Source organism: Podospora pseudopauciseta, chromosome 1 (genome assembly GCF_035222475.1).
Source record: "Podospora pseudopauciseta strain CBS 411.78 chromosome 1, whole genome shotgun sequence".
NCBI classification, from domain to species: Eukaryota; Fungi; Ascomycota; class Sordariomycetes; order Sordariales; family Podosporaceae; genus Podospora; species Podospora pseudopauciseta.
In genome coordinates this window covers 8970544-8994014 of record NC_085892.1, presented here as the reverse complement: position 1 = coordinate 8994014, position 23471 = coordinate 8970544, and the positions used below count along the sequence as shown (strand labels likewise).

Sequence of the window (23471 nt, the reverse complement as noted above, 5' to 3'; positions counted from 1 at the left end):
ATAGAAGTAATTAGTATAATTAGGGCACTAAGCAGACTAAGCAAACTAAATAGAGGGGATTAGTAGCTTTATAAGACTAATTACGGCTTAGTACGAGAATTATATATACGGAGGAACTAGCTAGTGTAAATAGATAATTCCGCAATATATAATTTAAATTATATTTACGGCATTTAGTATTTACATTAAAATATCTTATTGTGCACTATTTAGCTGCACCGAACTAGAATTATTTAGAAGTACCTTTAACCGATATCCCTTTTAGAGGTTCTAGATAGGGGTTCGTTACACTATAGTAGCAAATAGCGAGGTATAGATCTAAAATATAAGCTAACTTAATATTTATAGGTAAATCCTTTTATCTTTACGTACTTTAGATATAAAATAAGCAAATTAGTATACTAGTTACTACGTAATAGGTACTTTAGGATACAGAAATATATAGAGCTATATAAGTCCAAAAGCTTTATCTTTTCTCGTCTCTTATCTCGGCCGCCTTTTTCACTCGAGGCTTATATACAAGCTAACTTCGTACAGACTTGGTATGCCTTGTTTCTGGAAGAACTTATTACCAGTCACAGAGGCGGCCGCAATATCATCACGCTAGCACATTATCTTAACAGAAAAGATCTTTCAGTTACTGCAGCTATCGCCATACCTAGGTGGCAATGCTATATATGCCCACGAGTACAGGATATTTGCAACGCTTTTACTAGAGCTGCCGCCACGTAGTATTACAGCAGTAACTAACTATAAAATAAGCCTCACAGAGATTATTTTTAATAAGGTAGAATTAAGATATAGGTGTAATCGAAAAGAGTAGCTGGAGTTAGGTTAGGGTTATAGATGTACTTTAACTCCTATAAAAGTAAAGCGAAATAATTTTTAATTAATATCATTGCAAAAGAATTATGGAATAGTATATTTAAATAATATATAAACCCCCTACATTGGCTTTTCTTATATATACTTTATACCACACTGCAAGTGCTGTAGTTAAGTGCTTTACATATAAGGCTTGTAATGCAGAAGGAAACACCTGGCAGAAAAACTAACATGGGGCCTCTATGTGTTCTTTATTACCTATAAACGAATGAATTACAAACAAATAGCCAGCTAACACTTAGACACTTCCTTCTCACTCCCATTCCTACTCCCACTCCTGCTATCAGGTCCCAGAAGCGCATCTCCAGAATACTGTGACTGTCTGTCTTCGGGGATACTGGGAAATCCCCCTGGCACACCCAAGAAGAACTGGGGCGATGGCGGTGCCTTCGCCACTGACACCTTTGAAGAGACGGACACTGTAACCTTGACACCATATTCATCCTCCTTGAAGCTATCCTCCCCGTCTGTGTGATCTGTTTCTCGTTGTCGTGAGAGGGCTTCTTCCCTTGCCTTTGCCTGGCGCTTGCGTCTCATGATAATGACATAAATGATGGGTAGGGCAATGGCTAATACACCAATGGGGACGACCACCCCAATCACAATCTTTTTCCAGTTCGAATTTGGCTCATCCTCCTCAACAACGGTCTCCACGCCTTCTTCTGAGTCTGGAGCAATTGAAGACTCAGACACACACTCACTGCCCTCAGCACAATAAAGTCTCGAGGAAGGAATGCGTGCGCCGGCCTTGTCAAACGGGACAATGGTGGGCTTCGTGGCAGAAGTCCCAGGCTTGACAGGAGCAAGGGCGATTTCCTTGTTGACTGCATCAAACACCATGTAGGTTCGTCGCAAGAGGGCGCTGCCAATGTTGAACTGTCCGCTGTTCGACTTTTGAATTCCAAAAAGGCAGGTATTTCTATTGAGACTTTGAGCGTTGGTGGCAACGGCAATCTCCCAGTTCGTGACATCCTGTGGGACGATGAGATCTGCGAGGGGAACGTTGAGAACGGGGCCGTCCGGCCCCTCGAGCTGAAGGCGGAGATTGAGCTTTGTATTCTTTGATCCAGCATCACACGGAATGGTGGCCCTCTCGATAGTCGTGTTCCAGGTCGCGCCGCTTGCAGCGATGATGGGATCGGCGAGTTCGCGGGGCAGGATCGAAAAGGATTCGGCAGGGCTGAGGGAAAAGAGCAGCCTGATTTCGTCAAAGTTGAGTGCCTCTTTCGAATCGTCAAGCATTTTGATGCTGTTCAATAAGACGGCGAAGGCGCTGGGAAAGATGTCGTAACCTCGAGCGGTGTTGAGGCGTATCAGCTCGCCCTTGAACCTCGATTTGTCGATGGCACCTAGAAGCAGAGATCCCGATGCTCCGTCCGCACTGTTGAGCCAAATGCTGTATGCTTGGGTGACAATCTTTCCAGAAGATACCAGTCGATCCACAAAGTTGGGATAATATTTGGTTGAGCGGCGGGGGTAGGTCGTGGTGCCATCATTGCCGAGTCCAAGCATCCCGATCCATTGATTATTCGTGGCTGAATTCACCAGGCCCATCGGGAAGTTGTCGAGCTCGACATCACCCATCTTTAGTGTATCGGTGAAGTTGCTGCCACGCACGGTGAATGTGCTGGTATATGCCGCGTCGAACTGGTAATTCACCGTTTCTGCTCCCTGGAATGTCGACGATTTGGATTTAGTGAATGCCCCCCATTTGCAAGCGGAGCCAGAGAGAACATCAGTGGGATGAAAGCCACCTGATAGCAGGTTGAAGCCTTGCGAACAAGGCATGGCCTCGTCGGCGTTGGGAAGCCATGTGTGAGGCGAGGACGGTGACAAGAGAAGCGACAGTGGTTGTGGGGGGGTCCCGACGGTGACGTTGACGATGAAGACGTGCCCTGACGCCGAGACGGGAACAGTTGCTGTTTTGCTATCGATCGATCTGGCGATGTTTCTCTCACGGGTAAAGGGGAACAAAAGATGGGCAGACGTCGCCGTCGCAAAAAGAAAACATTGCAAAAGTAAATAAACGAGTGACATGCTGCGCTAAAGGCAGGCGTTATCTTCCCATCATGGGAATTCAAGAAAGCGTGCAAAGATTGAGGAGCTGCAAAAGTAAGAGTGAAGTTGCCTGGACCTTGAAAAATGGAGAACCTGCCAAGCCAATTTCCGGTTCATCAGGGGCTTGTTGTGCTCGGAGCAAGCGCCGCCAGGGGATGCCAGTGACCCCTGCTACGCTAGACCAAACGGGCCCGACCCACAGCTTCACTTCTCGAAGCAGGTTAGAGTGAGTGGAACCTGCAGCTCGAGCATCCATCAGCATGATCTTGACGGCGATAGCACGTAGCCAAGAGAAGCTTATCATCAGGCCGAGGGGACCAAAATAGAGAAACGGCATGTATTCGGCTTTCTGCCCGTTGAATGATCTGTTATTCCATGTACGTATTCAATGAGCACTATTGTCCTACCAGTATAACCAACCCATTGTAGTTCCTCAATCATCACGCAGTCCAAAGACAAAATCTGGCAGCCTCGGAGCGCATACTGTTGCTGCCTTTTTACGCTTCACGGCGTCTGTCTCCTCGTTCTCCATTTGCTCCCAGAGCAACTTGGCTTCAGCCAGGATAACAGCAAGCAAGGGATCTCCTTCGAGTTCCTTGGGAATTGTCACTGCAGGCATGACGCGTCCGGGTTTGTTAGAGCTGGCACTGTCCTCGTTCTCGTCAGAGCTTGAATCCAACGCTGCTCCTGAGATGTTGTCGCCCCCAGCCTCGATGTCACGAGTACCCCCGGCCAACATAAGCAAAGACGAGATGAAGAGCTCTTTGATATAAGCAAAGCTGAAGCCATCCGTGAGATCTACTATCACAGAGCACAGTTCCATGGGGAAGGCAAGCGCAGGGGAATCCAGCACTTTCTCGCGCCAATGGTGACAGTAAACCATCCGCAAGGCGTGGTCCGGAACCTTGAAGTGGTATTTACGGTCAAAGCGGCTGGGTCGTTTTGTGATAGCCGCATCGATCCCTTCAAGGTGATTGGTCGAGCCTATCATTAGGATGCCCTCGTTGGAGTCAAGTCCATCAACCTCGTTGAGGAAGTAGCTGCGTGTCTTGTCCTCGACCAGGCTGTCGAGGTCCTCAAAGATCAGAAGGCATGGAGCGACGATTCGTGACTTGGAAAAGATTTCCTGCATGGCGACTTTTGGGTGCGAACATCCGTCGAGCGATTTCACGTACATGGCGGGGACCGGAGGATTGCGTGCCGCCAATGAGTTGATGATTGCCTTGATAGACACGGTCTTGCCATTCCCCGGTACCCCATGAAGAATCACACCGCGCTTCCATGGCACCCGGAGTGTCTTATACAAATACTGATTGTTAAAGAAGGACTCGACATCTTGAGCCAGGCTCGACTTTATGCTCGGGTCAAGAATGACATCGTCCCACGACGCTCCAAGAACACTCCGGTATAAATCCTTATCCTTCCTCCACTGCTGGTTGTCAAATACCCATATTTCATCGTGCATCTCCTTCGTCCACTTCCCGGCTACCAGAAGAAGCTCATCGGTCTTGGGATGGTGGCCATCAATGTCCACCGCGCCGTCCACGGAAGGAGGTGTTATCACATAGAGAAACCGTATGACCCGGCTCAGCAGGTAGTCCCTGAATGACAATTCATATACCAGGAATTGGTGGCTTTCCCAATCGTATTTCCAGGCACCAAAGCGTACCTCATCTTCAAGTTTGTCATTGCCCTTTTCGTATCGAAGTTTCGGGGCCACAAACTTGCGAATAGCGTCGTAGCCACGTGGACGATCCGGGGTTTTGGTTGCGTAGCCGGCGTCAGCGAAACCCAAAAGATCACAGGACGATGTTTGTGTGCGTGTAACATGGTGACCTGGGTATGCAGCGCTGAGCAGCTGGTGTACCTTGGTATCGGTGCTGATGCGATCTCGACTTGCATGCTCTGTCCAGCCTTCAAAGGCCAGAGCAGGGTTTTCGTTCTTGCCAATGGTGTCCATGTTGTTGAGGTTGAAGTTGGATGTAATATTGAGTGCTTGTGTCGAGGAATGAGTGGTCTCCTTATACTACCTCTAATACGGCTCAGAAGGCAGACGTCTACTTTTTACCCCACACCAAGAAGCTGCCTGTTCTTGAGCCCATTTTCATTGGTCTTTTTATTCCAAGAGCTGTTGGAGCCTGAAGCATTGGTCACCAGGCCATCAAGCGGCGATCCTGATTGGCGTCAAGATCTTGGTTTATATTCCTCCTTGGGTACATAGGTACATGTATCTGGAGTAGGTTCTTTTCCATCTGATCTTGAACATCATAGGCTGAGCTTTCCAACAGACCGATTGATAATACCAAATAAAGTTGGGCTGACGGTCGATGGCGAGCTGTGATCACAGGAACATGGAACGGCTCAAAAACAGTAGGCACATGTAGATATGATCAAGTTCGCTCATACTCGTGTATGTTGCTTGGTCGACTACAGGCCGAAGCAATTGGCATAGTATGTGACCGTGGCACTCCAATCAGAAAAGACGCCAATGACTCCCACATCCTGAGCCAATACATGTAACAGATTGTACACATCTCCCTCGCCATTGGTCACATTGGCCACGCTTGCATAGTAATATCCTCCTCCGCTGCCGTCACCAAGCCAACCGCTCCTCTCCAAGCTCCACGTAATGATGTCGAGTTTCTGTTTCTTGGCTTCGATGGCATAGCTGCTGGGCACAATCTTCCCCTTCTTATCAACGGTGACCAAGTAGGGCAGAGGAGGAGCGACAATCCTGACACCGGCCTTCTTGTACTCCTTGAGCCTCGCGACGGCAGAGGGGAATGTACCTGGCTCATCGCCGCTCTCGTCCAGCAACACGGCTTGCTTTCCCCATTTTGGCTCAGCCTTTAGCCAGTACAGGACATCCTCATACACAAAAGATTGTGGCCACACCCTCTCTGGCTTGATACCGGCCGCCTTGAACTCATCAATCATGTGTTGGGCATAGGCCGCCTGGGTGTAGTTGCCGCCGTTGAAGGGCATGGGCACCTCTGGGGCCTTCAACTCAGGGGTGAACTTGAGACCGAGATCGTCAACCAGAGAGATGAATTCCTTGAGAGTAGGCACCTCGCTACAGGTTTTGGCGTAGAGGTCGGTCCTCCAGCTTGCTGTGCCACCAAGATACTCCTCCGGGGTTGTTGCTTTCGGATCCGAGGCGTCCATCTTTGCACAAAGCGTCTTGATCTCTGCCAAAGTGAAATCCGAAGTGCAACACTTGGCCTTAGCAGGCCTGTCCCCAGACGCAGGCTGAAAGGGGGTGGTGCACTTGGCATTAAGTTCAGGAAGAGAAACGACGTTGGTTGTGGTGTGCAAGTCACATTGGGCATGGCGGCAGACGAGTTGAAGGTCTTTGGTGAAGGTGACATCGCATTCCTGAATGCCGGCTCCCATTCTGGTCTGTTTAGGGGCTCGAGTTAGACAGCTTCTTCCTAACGGGTGAATGGGCAACACTGACACCAGCAATAATTGAGTCGTAGGTATGCTCCGGGAACTGAAGGGTGCCACCGCCACGGTGAGAAATGCTCCAGTCGCTGGGCTTCATCCTCTTCTCTGAACAAGAGGCGAGCTTCTTCTTGAGAGGCCCCTCGTCCATCTGATCCACGAGCCAGTAGGGGCGCGGTCCGAGAGAGATCTGCTTGATGGGCGACACCTTGGGTGTCTTCTTGCCGTTGTGCTTGTCGCTAGGGGCGGCAAGCACAGTGGAAGCACCGAGGCAAAGGATCGCAAGCTTCTGGAAGGTCGCCATGGTGGTGGTTTGGCACAGGGGAAACAAGGTACCTGGGGCGAGTAACTATCACGTCTGGGTGGGAGCGGGGAGATGATCTTTATGAACAAGGCGAGTCCTTGCCACGTGCTTGCACAAGACAGAGTTGCATCCATCTTTCCGGGGTCTCGGTTTACTGCGTCTTGGAGTTTCCATCTCTTCCTCCCCGATGGCAAGGGCCGTCTACACGGGATCCAATAAAGTGAGCATTCGCAGCGTTATCGGCATGTCTCCCTGCCACCTTGTTCCCATATACATCGACGACGGTTGGGCTGCTTCCTTTTCCAATCTAGTCTGGTATACCCGAGGTGGGGGACGGAGAGCGGACGGTTCCATTTGCAAGGATAAGCTTAGAGAATGCTACGGTCAATAAAATGCACATTCTTCTGCACGTGTCAATCGCGTTGCATCGTCGCCAAGCACATAATGCAGGTGGGACGGATGAGAAGATTGATTGGCCAATCCTTCGGCCAAATGCACCTCCTGGGTTGGAGGAAAACGCAGAGATGAAATACCATGTCGGTAAAACACCAGAGTCTGGTCAAGTTCAGCTTCTTAACTTTCACTCATGTGGAGTGGGTACCTATCTTCGAATTGTTTCCCTCGAAGAGCATGCCGCACAATGTTCCAAACATTGACACCTTTACACCCTACAAAGTCGACCATTCTGCCTCCACAAAAGCCCCCCTTCTCCCTCAATCTTCCATTCTTCACTTCCCGGGGTGGTCAGCGCCCAAAATACACCCCAAGGATCTCGAGTCTTCTTCACCCTGACAAGCTTTGAATAATTGTCCCCATAGAATGACTGTTGCCAGTTCGGCTCATGAGGATCCCCTTCGTTGAGGTAGCTTCCTCCCCCTGGCGTTGCCTCCTTGAGGGGCTCCATCAGTTGTGTCAGAGCAAGCTGGGCTGCAATGACCTGCTGATCAGTGGCTGTTCCAAGATTGAGCTTGCTGAATCCGAATATGTCAGCGTGCATGACACTTTCTCTCCATACGGGGTTGACGCCTGCTGGGTAAGGGTGGCCTGCTGCTTCAAGCGTGGGAGCCATGTTGAGTCCATGAAACGTATATCCCGCTTCAACCAGTACTCGTGAGGCGTTCATGGCTTTGGAGAATAGGACAGGATCAACGTATGCCGCCCGCGGGAACAGACGAGAAGCAAAATATCCACCTGCACCTGGAGCACCGCCTGCTCCGGTCGACGATTGGCTGCTGTAAACCTGCGTGCGGACGGTGATGTTTGCAACAGGTATCCCAAGGCCGTTCAGCTCATCCAGGAGAGGTTGGGTAAAAGCAAGTGCTTCACCTGGAGACAAGCCCGGCATCTGCACCTGGACTTGCATGGCGAAGCCAGGACCAGAAGGCAGTCCATTTGTCCAGAGATAACCCCCTGCATCTACAACAGGAATTGCAAAAGCAAAGATAGCGTTGAAGCCTAGCCAAAATGCAGTGCTGTTGGTAATGGTTGGATTTGAGGGGGGGCTCGAAGAAGGTGTGTTGCCAAGATTGAAGTTGAAGGACGCGATGGTCAGATTGATGGCAGGATGGGCTTTCACAATGGCCGAGGTTATCACTCCATATGTGCCTTGGTTTGTCTGTTAGCTTCGGTGGCATATGTTGTACAGCAGACGCAAAACACTCACTGCCTCCACCACCTCGCAAAGCAAAGAACAGATCCTCGTTTTTGGTCGGGTTTGCTGTAACATATTTTCCGTCGGCTGTCACAACCTTGAGCTCCAAAACCTGGTCTACTCCTAGGCCATACTTGGATGATAAAGGGGAGTGGCCTCCACCCGATATCCAACCTCCGTAAGACCCGATGGTTAGACAAGAAGCAGCAGGTAGAGTGATGTTGTGCGCCAGTGCATATCTAAACGCGTCATAGACCTGTAGTCCAGCGCCAACCCACGCAGCTGGACCTCGGTAACGTCCTCCGGGTTGCTTATAATCTGACATGAACTCAAAACCTCTCAGATTATGGGTCCAAATGCTCAGAGATCCCGCACCGATGTTGCGAGCAAGAAAGTCATGACCCGTGTTTCTATGCGTCAGTCAGCAGGAGGCACAGACACAGATGCAGGACGGCCAAGTAAACATACTTGATTATCAGCCGAACGTTCTTTTCTCTTGCAAAATTCACCGCTGACTGAACATGCTTTGGTTGTGTAGCATTGACCACGTAAACAGGATAACCTCCCCTCGTACAGGTGGCATTAGCTTGAGGGTTCCTCACGAGGGGGCATGTCAAACCCTGAGGCCAGGTCCCTTGAACAGTGACTGGATCATCAAACCAGAAAGTGCTTTGACTAGCACTATTAAACAAAAAGTTGCATGCCGTGGTGTTGAAGCTTGCTGAAGTCGGATAGCACACCGAGGCTGGGGGGGAAGGGTTGAGCAAAACCCCACCTAGAGTGCGATTTAAACTGGCCCAATCCGAAACAGATGGCCACGCGGTTTCTCCGGGGAAGGCTTTGCAACGCGATGTTGGTTTGGTGGATGGTCCTCGGTTGCCCAAGATCCCTGAAGCCACAGTGTCGATGTCGACATCTGAAAAGTGGGAGTTATTCGGAGGTTGACCTATTGCCACCTGCGCGAAAAGCGTGGCAATGATTATCGCAGTAACAGACCACATGCTGAAATCTTCAAGTCGGCTCTTCACTGATTTCCAGGTTGTGAGATGCTGTGACAAATTAGCCCTGTGCATCAGCTCCTTATACATGGCGTTAGGACCATTCCCCAAGTACCCCGTGGCTTACAGCATGATCTTGTAAGCTGATTGCAACAATGGCAGGACACATACCAAGCCAGCATAGACCATAAGCTATTTGTAGAATAATGAGGGTTGTACACAATGGTTGCCTCTGTCACTTTCGATACATGTAAAGTAGAGCTGAGCTACCAATGTAACCCCTCTTGCATCTGTCCCGTGCCTCCGGTGCCGGAACCGATGCATGGGATTTGTCTATTAGGAAGGTATATTTACAAATGTGATGATCGACACAGGTATTCCTATAATAAGCCGATGTGGTGGACAACCAAACTGTGTGGCTGGGCTTTGTGGTTCTCTTTCGGCGATGACTTTTGGCTCCGGTGATCAACAAACAGGCAAGAAGAATGAAATTTTAAATCTCAACCAAAGAATATACACGCCTAGTTGTTAGTCCTTCTCAAATTTCAAACTCTTCTCAAACTCCTTTTCAATCTTTGCCAGCACCGTTCTCGAATGCTCCAACTTTTCATCATCCACACTGCCAAACCTCACCCACCCATCATATGCCATCCTCGCATATCTTGTCGCATTGAACAAATCCCCATTTGCGTAATGCAAGTTTGCCAGGCTATCATGATACTCAGGCGCAAGGGGGGGAACCATGTCCCACTCGCTAAACTCATGCCACTCACCGCTCATGACAATGGCATCCTTGAAGAACCCTTCGGCACGCGCGCTCTCAATACTCTCCTTGAGACTCTTTTGGCGGCGTCGATAGAACTCTGACTCCTCAATATCATTCTTCGTACCGGTACACAGTTGACACTTGCAGTCAAATCCCCAATGGTCTTTGAGATACTTTCGTCTTTCATCACGGACAGTTGTGATGGGCACATCTATCACATGTCAGTTAGCAATATGCATGTGTGTTGAACACCCTATAGTCCAGCACTTACAGCTCATCAAGATCTCCTCTCCCGGCTCGATGGCTACATGAGCCATGATCTCCATTGTCAACCTCCTCTCCGAGAACCTTGAGTGAACGTTTGGTCTGCAGCCATGGTTTATCCTCGCAGCCTCAGCAAACAGGCCGACATGCATTTGCTCCCCGTCTTGCTCTCCAATCATGACCGTATTGGCATTCGGTCCCAAGATGGCGTCCACCTCGTACTTTTCTGCTCCTCTCGACAAACCCCTGACCTTGGACCTCAATTTATCGGGAAGCTGGTTGATGGCTTGCTTGAGCATCCGTCTCCTATGATGGGGCTGTGCGGTGCCCAAGAAGCCTGTCCCAATAAGTAGGGAAGGGTAGTCAGACATGACAATCTCTCCACGCTTGATCTTGCGCTTGGCAACAACACCCAACCCTTTTCCTTCCACCGGGACAATCTCGTAGGCAGGACCGAGATTCTCGCGGCGCTGCACCCCAAGCGGAGGGGCCTCATCATCAAATGAGCCAACACCGACAATATGAGATGTTGTCAGTGTGGAAGAAACCAAGCTGATGCCGTGGCCATTGCGAAAGGTGGTCGAAGTGAACAGGCAGTCGATTCTTGGGACGGTTGTATTGTCTTTTGCTGGAGGTGAAATGCACTTGGGTGGGTAGTCCCACGCGATGGCATTGGAGCTTTCATCGGACAGGACGCCAATGTGCCCTGGAAGTGGACAAACCGGTAGCAGCGCAGCTGTTTCCAAGCGGCCTGCTGGATGATGAGGACATTGCTGTTTTGCAGGGGGAAACCCAGCTGCTGTTGTTTGTTTCGCCTTGCCTGCCGATGCTAGAAGGACAAGAGATAAGATGCTTGAGAGTGCCATTGTGACTTGCTTGATGTCAGGTGAAATTCAATAGACACGAAGACACGAGCGGCTGGATAGGACATTGTTATCAAATATCAGAAGTGCAATCTGTCCATAGTGGTTCCACAGCGGGAGCATTACTAGACCCAAATATCAACCATGTGCTAGCTGAATGCTTCACGCGGCACCAAGGCAAGGTAGTATATCCGGCGGCTATTTCGCTACCAACAAGACACTGGCAATGCGACCCCGAGCTACTCAAATAGGAAATGTACGCTGTTGTATTCCTTCAGCTACTGATCATTCATCACCAGACAAAAATATAGAAAGGCTGTCATAACTCATAACCATTGACCCAAAGTTTTTCCGGTCATGTTTTCGCCCCCCTTACCCCTGGTATGAACCTTGAAAGTTTCCCTGAAACCCAGTGGCAAAATTGAGTTCTCCATTAAGCGGAGCATACACCACAGGGCTGAGCAACTTGTTGAACTCTTGATCCCAATTCAGGTTCTGGGCCTGCTGTTGAAACTGATAGCCAGTGCTGGAGTGCAGCTGGTTTCCATCCCACTCGAGACCTGCTAATGAGCTGTAGTCGAGATTGGTAGAATCAAATCCCTCCCCGCCGGCCATTTGCTGATATGGGGACGTCGGATGCATCCCTGTGCCCAGGTCAATGCTTGTTCCGGTGCCAGTCGACATGGCAGGGGTGGCGAGATCGCTGCTGCTCAAAGTATCCCACTGCGCTGGTTGATCTGCAGGGATTTGCAATTGAGGAATGTCCTGCGGCGGACCATATTCGCTGAGTGGCATTTGGCTTTGGCGGTAAAGGTTCATTAGCTTTGGCTGGAGACCGACCATGATATCTTCCACCTTGGATCGAAGTCTGTCCTCAACATCTCGGGATTCGTTTTGAAAGAGCACCTCGAGCTCACGACGAACAAGAGTTGGCATTTCTCTTCTGAGAAACGTTGCATAATCCTCCAGATCGCTCGAACCAGAACCCAAGCCCGAGGCAGGGGTAGCGTTATCGTCGTCCTGGTCATCGTAGTCTGTGACTTGTCAGCGCGAGAACTCGGCACGGAGTTTGGTCTAGGGGGTTCACAGACATGGTGTTGGGACAGAGTCTGGATCATCGTCTGGAAACAGGATCATGTAGATCTCAACCCATTTATCTTCATCCGTCATGTTTGGCTGGGCCTTTTTGCGACTTCGCAATTTCTTTTCCTGATCCTTGGTGAAGCCTTCGTGTGGAATCCTGTTTTGCTGCATGGTGCACGGCGGGTCCTGTTGGAGATGATTTTGAAGAATAGTATCTTCCTCAAAGGTGTCCCAACAACGAGGACACTGGATTGGGAGCCTGTGTCGTCTGTAAAGATGAGTCCTGCTGTCTGGTTAATAAAAGACACCACGAGATCGACGTCGAGGAAACTACATACTTGACTCGATGAACTTCCTCCCATCCCGGGCCTGGGCAAGACGTCCATTTCTGATATTTGCGAGGGTTCCGCTTGAAGTAGGGACAGGCAAACTTGTTTCCGCTTCTCATCAGCCCGGCGGGGCTATCAGACGTGGCTCGCCGTGCCTTTTTGCGTCTCCCGTCGTGGTCTTCGGGTGGCTCCACCTCGGCTTCACTGAGATGTCGCCTTGCAGTAGCATGCGTAGCAACATCACCAACCGTTTTGGGAGACAATTCTTGCTCTGGAATAAACGAATCTCTTGGAAGTTGAGGGGCGTTAAAGAAAGAGTCGACACTTGGGATCGATCTAGACGCAGCAGGCGGCCCTGGTGGAAAGTTGGGTGCGCGAGGTTGCGGAGCCGTATGAAGTTGTCGCGACTGTGGCATCTGTGAGGATACAGTGGGCGCTCTCGGACTGGGACGGCCAAACCCAAAAGGAGCCGAAATACCCGAAATTCTGCGTGAATAGACCTCTTCATGACCAAAGTGAGGCTGCAAATCAGCTGCTGTTGGCCCTTGCAGCTCGTCATCCAATGATCGCTTGGCATTCCTTTTTGCAGAGGATGGTGGTGATGGGTGATCCCCTGCTGGCGGCGAAGGGGCCGGAGATAGAGGCAAGCTTGGGGCTGGTGCGATATATGGTGCTGGCGTTTGCGTCGGTCTGATGGTACGAGAAAAGCTTTGGGAAGGCCGCTGAGTAGATGAAGGTTCGATTTGAGGGAAATTCGTCATGACCGAGGCCATAAACGGCATGCTCGCCAACTGCAATGCGCCAAAAGAGGTGGCCGGGAAACTAGGTGAGGCCGCAGAGGGTTGAGATTTGGCAGTTAGCATGAGGGAGGCAAAGTCTTGTTCAGGCTCAGCACCGGGGGCTGGGGCAGGAGGTGGAGGAGGAGCTGCAGACGTTGAGGTTGGCTTCTTCGATTTGGACAGGTCAGAGAGCTTCATAGGCTTGGGTACTTCCTCCTCCTCGGTGTTCTTCTTTTCCTCCTTCAGAGTCTCTTTGGCTTCCTGCTGCTCTCGAGGCTTGACCGCCGTAGGTGTCTTTCCCTTCTTGGGAGCTGCTGGCAAGTCGGCGACACTGAATGCCTTCTCAGTTTTGGCGAGACTGGCGAACTGAGTCAACTCAGTGATTTTGGTGTCGAGGGAAGTACACAAGCTCTTCATGATGTGGTCAATCATGTCCTGCTTGGGATGTGCAACTCTCTGCTCGACGACCGTCTCGTCACCCGAGCTCCAATCCTCCTGGTCGTCTGGTGAGGCCGTCCTTGTTTTTGCGGCTTCATCTTGGCTATTGCTAGCTGCCGGCTCGTTTTGAGAATCATTTTGCCGGTCTGATGTGGAAAGCTTTTTGATGCCTTCGGTGATCGCATCGGCCAGGTCAGTCCCACTTTTGAGAGCGGGAGCTTGCGCCGTTTGGGCAGGCTCTGGTTCCGGTGATGGCTTGCCGGCCAGGCCGAGGAGAAAGCTCTTCATCGCGGCCCCAGTCTTGAAGCAGGTAAAGATGCTTAATGAGATGCTGAAAGGTTATGACTTTTGCTGTCGTTTCGAGATCGGGTTATCACTGTTTGTGTCGTTGGGCAGATGTCAAAGTGGTACGCAGCACAACCCCGCTCCCATCACCCGCCTTATCGATAGCCATTCTCTGATTGGGACGAAACCGTACCGCCCAGGGTTAGGGCTGAGTGATGACGTTGTACCCGGTGGTCCAGGACCATGTGGGCGGGCGGCTCTTAGCGGCCTATTATTGGGTTGTACTTGGGCAGGCCTTCCAGGTTGCTCCGTCTTACAACAGGGCATGTCTGCCTGCGATGTCGCAATGTGATTCATCGCTATCAATGTCCAAACAGCTCCCGCTGTCCGCTCATATTATTCCAGCTCTGTGATGGTTGTTTTATCTTCATTCTCTGCACGCTTGTTCAAATTCTTATAGCACCACAGTCCCTCTAACTTACCGCCGCTGGTAAACTACCTGATTTACGGTCCCTCGATCAGGAACACCTGTGGTCAGCCGTGCCCACCGTTTGGTTTCCACCTTTGCCGTTCTATATCCTTGTCATCACATTGCATGTTCACAATGGGACAGTTTTACGAAACAATTCCCGAGTCGCTTGTCAGATGGATACTGGCCCAAAAAGTGTTTTGGGTGGCCACCGCCCCTCTGTCGCCGGAAGGACATGTCAACGTATCTCCTAAAGGCGGCCCCTATTTCGGCATCCTCGACACCAAGACTTTCTGGTACCTCGATCTCAGTGGTTCCGGCAATGAGACCATATCTCATCTGTACGAAAAGAATAACGGACGGATAACCGTCATGTTCAACGCATTTGAAGGGCCACCACGCATCGTCCGCCTGTTCGGCCACGGCACAGTGCTCGAAAATGGAACAGACTCCTTCAATACTTTTGTCAAAAAGCACGAGGTCAGGCTCCTTCCCGGAGCAAGAAGCATAATTCTTGTCCATGTGCACCAGGTTGGGAGCAGTTGTGGCTTCTCTGTCCCTTATTTCGAATTCAAAGATTGGCGAACAACCTTGAACGAATTCTTTGCGAGGAAGGCCGACAGGTTTGACAAGGGAGATTCCAAGGAGAGCATAGAGAAGTAAGCGCACCTCTTTCCGTAACAGTTTTAAAGTGTTTCTGACGAAAAAAAGGTACTGGGCGCTCAAGAATTCGGAAAGTGTAGATGGTTTGCCAGGTTTAGACATTGCCAGAAAGACAGCCAAGGAAGACGGGATCGTACCTCTCATCAAAATGATAGGCGCTGGCGCCACACATGGAGGGCAGAGGACACGGAAGCAGCTGTCGTTTGGAGTACTGCATCTTGCCCTTGTGGCAGTCATTGCCTCCTTCGCCACCGTATTTTTGCAGCCCGTGTTTGGCGAGCTTTTGAAGAGTCTGGAGAGCACGTTTCAGCATTAATTCACTTTACGGCAACACGATTAAGCAACGTAGTGCGGATGAGAATGGCCTATTGGAGGTGGATGCAAGTCAGGATACGAGCAACTGCGGCATGTGAATTGAAGTTCCAGATGGGAACTGGACACAATAAACACAAGAATACAATACACCGGAATGATGCCTGGGCTACAAGAGTTTTGAAGTATTGCCACAACGAATAATAACAATAGCAATCGCCCTAGTGTACATTACTTTTTAAGAAGTATTCGGCCGAATTCGTGACGTCAGATAAGATAGAGTACCATCCGTGGGGGCCCTTGGACAATTTCCAGGGCACTGAGCCCAGCGCTCCGGGTATATCTATACATGTTCTCCCCTTCGCATTGTTCCGGGGTCCTTGTGGTTCTGTCCCATTTCCCCAGAACCGTTTAAATTCACAAACCGACTCCGAGCCAGGATGCCAGTCTACGTCGTCACCGGAACAAACCGCGGTATTGGTTTGGAATTCATCCGCCAACTGTCACAAGACCACGCCAACATCGTCGTCGCTTGTGTCCGCTCCCCCACCTCCGATGTCGGCAATTTGCAGTCCGTGATCGAGGAATCCAAGAATCACAATGCCATCATACTGGACTGCGATATTTCCTCAGCAGAGTCGATCAACCGGTTTGCAGAAACGTTGGGAAAGCAAAGGATTTTGGCGGACCAAAAAGTAGACTTCTTGATTCACAATGCCGCTCTGAACCTCAAACCAGAGATGAACTCGTTGAACCTTGAGCCTGATCTTGTCCATCAAATGGTCATCGCCAACGTTCTCGGTCCGGCTCTCCTTACTTCGGCATTGCTCACGGCCACACTGCTATCGCCAAAAGTGAGAATCTTCCACATCTCTTCGGGTTTGGGAAGCATGGCTGTCAGTCTTGACCACAAGCCACGACAGAGTGCAGGCTACTCCATCAGCAAGGCTGCTCTCAACATGCTTGCCGTCCACCAAGCAGAGGACATCAAATCGCACCTCCCAGGGGCAGTTGTGGCACTGGTGGATCCGGGCTGGGTGAAGACGGACATGGGCGGGAAAAATGCCATATACGAGCCCAGTGAGAGCGTTGGCAATATGCTCAAGATTCTGCACGACCTAGAGGAGTCAAACAATGGGGAGTATTTTCATCACTCTGGCAGAAATGTGCCCTGGTGAACCTCTGAGCGGTTTTAAACAACGTTGTCCATGATCGTTTTCCAGCTTTAGTTATCAATTCTTATAAACGATTAGGGAAGCTTGCCCGTGGTTACCCTGCATTGCTTACATCCAGAAAGTGATACCCAGCTGGAAAAGCCCAATTACTATTCCAGCCACACCCCCATAGCTCGCCCTTCCAGCCGCTCCGCTTCCACCACATGGGTTCTCCAAGGTGCAAGCAGCCGCCAAAACACCCTCTGGGGTCCTGAGTGCAGCGGCGCGGTCCAGATACCAGTTGCCAATGTCTGTCAGATTGCCTCGCTGGTCCAGCATGGCCATTTCCTCCCCCACATTCGACTTTGTTTTTCTAAAAGCACCAAACCACGAGTACCGTGCCACTGCCTGGTGCTCTTCCAAGTACTTTAAACTTTCGTTGAAGAACTTTTGGGTTTCGGCCTCGTTCTGGTCATGGAAGCCATACTCAGTAACCCAAAGAGGTTTTTCGGGAAATCTATTGCCTCAGCGTTAATCGGCGTGTTACTAGTGTAGGGGCAACGACACATACTTTGACTGCCACTTTCCAATGTTGTCCTTCAAGGTCCCGAAACCGCCGAATGAATGAAGTGGCACAAAGTCAAACTCGCACCCGTGTCCATCATTCATCTTGGAGCAGTTCTTCAAGAAAGGATCTACCCACCCTCCTCTCGGGTCTGAGACGGTCGGGAAACCGACTTTGATCCCATGTTCTTCCCTGAGCGGTAGAATGTTGTTGACCCAGGTCCTCGCGGCAATCTCGGGGGTCATCTCACTGCCTCCATATTCGAAAGACTGGTCAGGCAGGTTGAAGGTGAGAACGTGAGAGGGCTTTCGCTTGGAGAACTTCTCGGTCAAGTTGCCCAAGAAGTATGTGTCTGTGCCGTTGGGGGTGTAGGCGCCCCACATGCTTGGGACAAACTCAAACTCGGATTGAGAGAAGTTGGCATAGGCCTCTGTGACATCGGGTGCAAAGTTCCAGTACCATGACAGCGGCGATGAAGGATCGGACCAGATGAAGTCATCTCTGGGGAAGAATTCGTTGGGCGTGGAGACAAGACCGCGTTTGGGGTTCTTCTTGACTGGAACTGCCGCAGGTGATTCTGTCTGGCCCAAGACAGGTGACAGCAACAGTGCCGAAATGGCGATAGAGGAAAACCGCCCCATCTTGAAATTGAGGTTTGCTGGAGCGGACGAAGGTAAAGGTAGATTGTGGTCTACCGGACCATGTGATATCGACAGAAATGCGATGAAAACGCTTGAAGGGTGTCACAGCAACAACAACGTGGGAAGTGGACCTTTTTGAGGGTTCAGCGGGTAATTAAACGCCACGCGCCACTGTGAGAAAACTACAGCTGAAAAGGGTTATTGCTCAATGGCAAAGGATTCGCTAACGGTGAGCTAGTGTCAGCCGCAGCTTGCCAGTGCTTACTTCAGGGGTACACCTCATGATAAGGAGCCATCGCTGACTGAGATGAGATGCTGACTTGTCGTAGTATTCCAGGTTGCTTAAATTCCGTCGGGGTTTATCCATATCAGTCTGTCTTTTAGGCGGGCTGAAAAGAGACTTAGGACCATCTCAGTGAGCGACTGTGTTAGGAGCAAATAGGAATTGGTGATATGAGGATATCTAGAGGACATAATTTGTGACGGGTGCAAGCTGAAAGGATAGGTTTGAGATTGCAAGTAGAGCACTCGCAGAGGAGGACATTGTACCTAGGCTTCAACTATTCAGGATAATGGTCCTCCATGGGGGGGAACGCAGAATACATGCATAGATAGGACTCTCTCACTGCCAATCATCGTTACTACTATGTACATGTGGATCAATTCAAGGACATACTTTACAAATGTCAACTCTATGAACATTCCGGTGCGTGTATCCCGAAACGCTTCACTCATAGAGCCAAAAAAATTTTTGTTGCGGTGACTCGAGGTGGTGATGACTTAGTGGCGCCTGCCGAATACAGTTTAGGTCCAACGTGCCCTGAACCGAAAAAAATGACGTCGATTGTACCTGGCGCTCCTGCAAAATTCCAAAAGAAAAATGCCCGGCCAAGTCAGCAACCTCAAACTTCCAATTTCCATTAACGAACCACCATCCAACATCTACTTGTACATCTCGTAGCCGGAATGGAGGCATCAAAGGCACCGCCCGTCCGCATGACTCGGCTGGCCGTCAGGGGTTTGCCAAGATGGCGGCGAACGGTAAATTACGTTATGGGATTGTCGTAAACATTGGACAGCAAACAATTAGCCCGCTCTAGGCCCACTGCCACTGTTTCCTTCCAGTCGCATCGTGGCTTCCATTTTACTTTTATTTCGACTGCTCTACTCGAGCCCTTTTTTCTTGGGAGCTATCCACACCCACGACTGAGCACTAAACCAATGCATCTTGACAACAGGTGACACAGGCACGCAAAGGCGCTTCGGAATGGGTCTGGGAACCGAGCGCAGACTGCTCGACAACAACGACGGTGGCTTGAGTGACGACCCTTACTTGAGCGACAGCGACGATCCCGAAGCATCCGCTATCCTCTTTGACGCCGACCACGACCACGACGACACCGTGGCGCCGCTTATGCTAAGGCGCCTTGTCCCGCGCGGAGGACAAGGAGGAGGCGGCCCAAGTCGAGATGTTGGCGGCGACAACAGCGGAGGACATGGTCAGAGTGCCTCGTTCCTGCCCAGGCCTGACCCTGCCATGCCCGTATATATCACGATTCACCGAATTCGCCGGCTCGTCATTGCCGCCGTCAATGACAACTACACGCTCGAGGAGCTGAGGGCTCCACGGCTGGACAAACTGGTTGTGAGGCCACTGGTGGACAGGCTGTACAATCCCAATGATCCCGCCATCGTGTACTCCCTCCTTGCGAACCGTGTCCAATTCCTGCGTCCCCGCGCCCACGAGCTTCTTCAACAAACCGTCAACGAATCCCGCGCCACCCTCTGCGAACTCTTAGCAATCCGCATCCTCCGCCGCTTCCACGAAGATCACACCGGTCGATCTGGCCTGCTGTTGCTGGCCCACATTCTCGTGTCCGGCTTTGACCCCTGCGACGCAGCCCCTGAAGCCATCCGCGCACGCCGTCCACAATGGGCTGTTCAGGAACGAGGCGGCCACGAACGAAAGTTGACAGGTCTCGAGCTGGCCATCATCTCCGAGTCCAAGCTGTTCATAGGCTCCCCTGCCTGTCAGCGCGTCGTCGATGCCGTCTACCGTGGCATAGTCGTGTACACCCCCCTCTCGTTTGTCGACATCTTGCCCGATCACTACAAGCACCATCCAGTCTCCTTGTACGAACCCCGTCGTGCGGCCATTCTCAACCACCATCGCCTGATCGTTCCCCGGATCCGAAACGGCATCGAGCTCCTGCACTTTATCGTCCTGCTTGTTCTTTACATGTTGACGGTGACACACTATGGGTTTGGGAAGCATCTGGCCGGCCTCCATGTCAACACGTACGAAACGCTCTTCAACGTGTTTGCCGCGGGGTGGGTGTTGGAGCAGTTTGCTGCCATTGTGGAACATGGATGGGAAGTGCACGCGCAGAACCTGTGGTCTTTCCTCGACATCACCTTTGTGTTCATCTATGGGGCGTACGGGCTGGTCAGGACGGTGGAGTTGTTGATTAGTAGCGATGCGTTCTACGCCATGCCTGTGCTTTGCACGGCTGCACCTGTGTTGCTGACGAGGATTGCGTTTACGCTGATGCCGGACAACATTGTGTTTATTGCATTGCATGCCATGATGAGAGACTTTACGCGGCTGACGTTTATCGCCATTTGGTGTTTTGCCGGTTTTGTGATGGGCCTTTTGCTGCTGGCAAGGACGACGGGTGATGAAAAGCTGGAGGGAAGTGTGACATGGGCCACCATCACAAAGTGGCTCTTGTGGTACGTATCATTCGTCGTGTCTTGCGTGTCCTGCGTGTCTTGTTTCGCTTTACTGACATGGGTTAGGATTTGGTTCGGTCTTGATGGTACCGGCATCGAGCGCGCCTCTGACTTCCACATCATTCTTGGTCCGACCCTCATCATTACCTTTGCCTTTCTGGGCAACACTCTCTTCCTCACCATTCTCGTCGCCATCCTGACCAACACCTTCTCCAAGATCATCTCCAACGAGGCGGCCGAGATCCAGTTCCGCCGGGCTGTTCTTACCTTTCAAGGCGTCAAGTCGGATGCCATCTTTTCATACCCCCCGCCGTTTAACCTCTTGGCTCTTCTCATTATGCTGCCGCTCAAGTGGTTTGTTGGACCCGTAGTTTTCCATCACGTCAACGTTGCCGTGATCAGAGCGGTCAATGCACCTTTGCTGTTGCTGATTGGACTCTGGGAGCGGCGCAGGATATGGGGTGGCAGAAGGGGCCGCAACAGCAGGTGGCGGAAGTGGAAGTATTTTGCGGGTCTGAATCCGCATGGTGACATTCAGAATATCTTCAGCGCGGAGCCACCACCGGAGGTCATGGATGCGCTGGAAAAGATGGACGTATTGAGCGATATTGTGGTTATTGATAGGGAACTGGCCAGTGCGCGATCTCCCCGTCCATCGAGTGCTAGTGGAAGCGGCAGTGGGACGCCACTTTCTTCGATTAGTGTCAGGAGGAGAAAGATGAGCGATAGCAGCAGCCTAAGAAGGTTCGAGGGAGCCGACAGATGAATTTGTTTTGTATAAATGTAGTGATTAAAAGTTAGCCCTCTTCAAAACAAAGGATCTTTAATTCCAGAAACCTATTGCCTCCCTTAAATAGTCTCCTCTCGCATCCCGCCATACCAACTATCAGGCATTCATGCACAGCTGCTCCCTACTGAAACCGAACCCTCCGCTGCCTCTCCTCCCCCATTCCTTGCCTCAGAATCTCGATCTGCTTCTTGATCTCCACCCACAAGATCAACTTCTCCAAGTCAGTGTCGTCGCCACCGCCATTGCTGTCAGGGACATCAACGCTGACCCAGTCGTCCTCTGATCCCACCTCCAGGGCGGAGCCAAGATCTAACGTCTCCGAATCTCTCGCAATGACAAGCAGCGCCGCCACAAACGCCTCTTGGATGTAGGCGAAGCTGAAGCCGTCCGTGATCTCGGCAATAGCTTTGCACAGGCTGTCGGGAAACTCGAGGTCCTTGTTGCTCTTCAGCTTGCCTTGCCAAAACTTGCAGTATGCGACGCGCTGCTCCAGATTGGGGTCCGGAAAGAAGTACTTTCTGTCGAATCTAGAGGGACGTTTCTACCATCTTGTCAGTTATACACTCAAGCGGTCAGCCAAGACAGGACAGATACTCACCGAAAGGCCGGGGTCCAGTCTTTCCAGATGGTTCGTGCTGCCCACGATAAAGATGCCATCATTGCTCTTGAGACCATCAATCTCGTTCAAAAAGTAGCTTCGCACGCCATCTGTCACCAGCGAGTCGAGATCCTCAAAGATCAGGTAGCAAGGCGCATACTGCCTTGCTTTGGCAAAGATCATGGAGATGGCGTATTCAGGGCCGCCATACTAGTGCTTCTTAGTCGACGTCGCCTTTCACTCTATTACACGGGAAGAACTCACCGAAACAAAGTTTCTCACGTACAACGACGGCACCTTCTCCTCCCTCTGACTAAGCGTCTTCATCATGGCCTTGATGCTGATCGTCTTTCCGTTCCCGGGAGGACCCCAGTAGATAAGTCCTCTTTTCCAAGGCACCTTGAGCCTTTCATACTGGCCCCTGGAGGCAAAGAAGCTCGTGTGGTCGTCAATCAGCGCTTTCTTCATCTCTTCATCCAATATGACATTGTCCCAGCTCGACTTTTGGACGCTGTCAAACAGCTCCCTCGACTTTTGCCACCACCCTCCATCAAAGACCCAGATCTCGTCTTTAAGCTCAAACGCCGAATGCCCCACAGTCATCAACAAACTCTCAACCAAGTGGACCTCGGGAGGAGAAGACAGAATGTAGTAATTGACGATAGGGGGATAATAACTCGATCCGTCTCGACATTCAGCCAGATATACAATGAACTCTGCACCCTTGTAACGATACAGGAACTTGCCAAAGTGCAAATCCGTGGCAATGCCCCCTTTGGAACCGTCCAGTCGCCTGGCGGGCGGGAGGTAATAGTTCCATTTCAGGTCGGCCGGAAATACAGAGGGCTCCGGTTCCACCTGATGGAAACTTGCGAGATCGTCAGGGACGCTGGAGGCATAAGCCAGAATGTCGACATTGTCCACGGGCACGGTAGTCAATTGAAGTGAAGGGTACTGGCGCTTGAGAGACGCAGCAATGACAGCGTCGGAAGAGATACGGGGAGCCGATGTGTGCTGGAAGAATTTGGCGGTGGTCCGATCTGTCGAATCGTCTGGGTGTCCGCTGGCGCCAGTAGATTGGTGCTGTGGCTGTTCACGGCGGCGTTGGGCCTGGGAGAAGAAGCTCGGGGAGAACTTCCCAAACCGGTCGGGGAAAATGCCGTGTTCCATCTTTTGGTCTCTATGTCTGTATGTCGAATCGTGATTCTAGCAGCAAAGGCATAAAGGGTCAATGGAAAGGAGAAAGAAGGAATGCAACCTGGAACACGGATGAGTTGTTGTTTTGTCAGTCCCCAATTGGAGTTGCGTACGTCAACAAGTGCGGGGAAGCTACTGCTGTGCCACAATAGAAGGTGAGACTGGTGATTCCACTTCCAGGTTCGTATTAAACTCGGATGCC

General features: G+C 51.0%; 11 protein-coding genes across 11 annotated transcripts; 3 read left to right on the top strand and 8 right to left on the bottom strand.

The window, feature by feature from the left end:
* Nucleotides 1-1116: 1116 nt before the first annotated feature.
* Nucleotides 1117-2922, bottom strand: QC763_124660 (uncharacterized protein; the record flags this gene model as incomplete). The annotated part of the gene is made up of 1 exon (XM_062909029.1): nt 1117-2922. The coding sequence occupies one exon, from the start codon at nt 2920-2922 to the stop codon at nt 1117-1119; it is 1806 nt and encodes a 601-aa protein (XP_062772210.1).
* A 454-nt stretch (nt 2923-3376) lies between these two features.
* QC763_124650 (uncharacterized protein) lies at nt 3377-4903 on the bottom strand (the record flags this gene model as incomplete). Its single annotated transcript, XM_062909028.1, has 1 exon — nt 3377-4903. The coding sequence occupies one exon, from the start codon at nt 4901-4903 to the stop codon at nt 3377-3379; it is 1527 nt and encodes a 508-aa protein (XP_062772209.1).
* A 467-nt stretch (nt 4904-5370) lies between these two features.
* QC763_124640 (uncharacterized protein) lies at nt 5371-6691 on the bottom strand (the record flags this gene model as incomplete). The annotated part of the gene is made up of 2 exons (XM_062909027.1): nt 5371-6342; nt 6401-6691. 2 exons carry the CDS (start codon nt 6689-6691, stop codon nt 5371-5373), a joined length of 1263 nt encoding a protein of 420 aa, XP_062772208.1.
* Nucleotides 6692-7352: 661 nt separating this feature from the next.
* On the bottom strand, nt 7353-9529 carry QC763_124630 (uncharacterized protein; the record flags this gene model as incomplete). Its single annotated transcript, XM_062909026.1, has 3 exons — nt 8811-9529; nt 8355-8752; nt 7353-8296 (listed from the first exon to the last, which is right to left on the bottom strand). Exons 1-3 carry the CDS (start codon nt 9428-9430, stop codon nt 7353-7355), a joined length of 1962 nt encoding a protein of 653 aa, XP_062772207.1. The 5' UTR covers nt 9431-9529.
* Nucleotides 9530-9858: 329 nt separating this feature from the next.
* QC763_124620 (uncharacterized protein) lies at nt 9859-11236 on the bottom strand (the record flags this gene model as incomplete). The annotated part of the gene is made up of 2 exons (XM_062909025.1): nt 9859-10317; nt 10378-11236. 2 exons carry the CDS (start codon nt 11234-11236, stop codon nt 9869-9871), a joined length of 1308 nt encoding a protein of 435 aa, XP_062772206.1. The 3' UTR covers nt 9859-9868.
* A 1080-nt stretch (nt 11237-12316) lies between these two features.
* Nucleotides 12317-14263, bottom strand: QC763_124610 (uncharacterized protein; the record flags this gene model as incomplete). Its single annotated transcript, XM_062909024.1, has 2 exons — nt 12655-14263; nt 12317-12599 (listed from the first exon to the last, which is right to left on the bottom strand). Exons 1-2 carry the CDS (start codon nt 14148-14150, stop codon nt 12317-12319), a joined length of 1779 nt encoding a protein of 592 aa, XP_062772205.1. The 5' UTR covers nt 14151-14263.
* A 210-nt stretch (nt 14264-14473) lies between these two features.
* Nucleotides 14474-15595, top strand: QC763_124600 (uncharacterized protein; the record flags this gene model as incomplete). Its single annotated transcript, XM_062909023.1, has 2 exons — nt 14474-15275; nt 15328-15595. Exons 1-2 carry the CDS (start codon nt 14743-14745, stop codon nt 15593-15595), a joined length of 801 nt encoding a protein of 266 aa, XP_062772204.1. The 5' UTR covers nt 14474-14742.
* Nucleotides 15596-16031: 436 nt separating this feature from the next.
* On the top strand, nt 16032-16769 carry QC763_124590 (uncharacterized protein; the record flags this gene model as incomplete). The annotated part of the gene is made up of 1 exon (XM_062909022.1): nt 16032-16769. The coding sequence occupies one exon, from the start codon at nt 16032-16034 to the stop codon at nt 16767-16769; it is 738 nt and encodes a 245-aa protein (XP_062772203.1).
* Nucleotides 16770-16874: 105 nt separating this feature from the next.
* QC763_124580 (uncharacterized protein) lies at nt 16875-17951 on the bottom strand (the record flags this gene model as incomplete). Its single annotated transcript, XM_062909021.1, has 2 exons — nt 16875-17262; nt 17317-17951. The coding sequence occupies 2 exons, from the start codon at nt 17949-17951 to the stop codon at nt 16875-16877; spliced, it is 1023 nt and encodes a 340-aa protein (XP_062772202.1).
* Nucleotides 17952-18834: 883 nt separating this feature from the next.
* On the top strand, nt 18835-21632 carry QC763_124570 (uncharacterized protein). The gene is made up of 3 exons (XM_062909020.1): nt 18835-20684; nt 20751-21461; nt 21569-21632. The coding sequence occupies exons 1-2, from the start codon at nt 19219-19221 to the stop codon at nt 21448-21450; spliced, it is 2166 nt and encodes a 721-aa protein (XP_062772201.1). The 5' UTR covers nt 18835-19218; the 3' UTR covers nt 21451-21461; nt 21569-21632.
* QC763_124560 (uncharacterized protein) lies at nt 21596-23242 on the bottom strand (the record flags this gene model as incomplete). Its single annotated transcript, XM_062909019.1, has 3 exons — nt 21596-22015; nt 22073-22282; nt 22337-23242. 3 exons carry the CDS (start codon nt 23240-23242, stop codon nt 21596-21598), a joined length of 1536 nt encoding a protein of 511 aa, XP_062772200.1.
* Nucleotides 23243-23471: the final 229 nt, after the last annotated feature.

What these genes read in the sequence shown, in the direction of transcription:
- QC763_124570 (XM_062909020.1), top strand. Translation starts at nt 19,219, where the DNA reads ATGGGTCTGGGAACCGAGCGCAGACTGCTCGACAACAACGACGGTGGC. An exon ending in ATCACAAAGTGGCTCTTGTG is followed by an intron (nt 20,685 to 20,750) that starts GTACGTATCATT and finishes GACATGGGTTAG; the next exon opens with GATTTGGTTCGGTCTTGATG.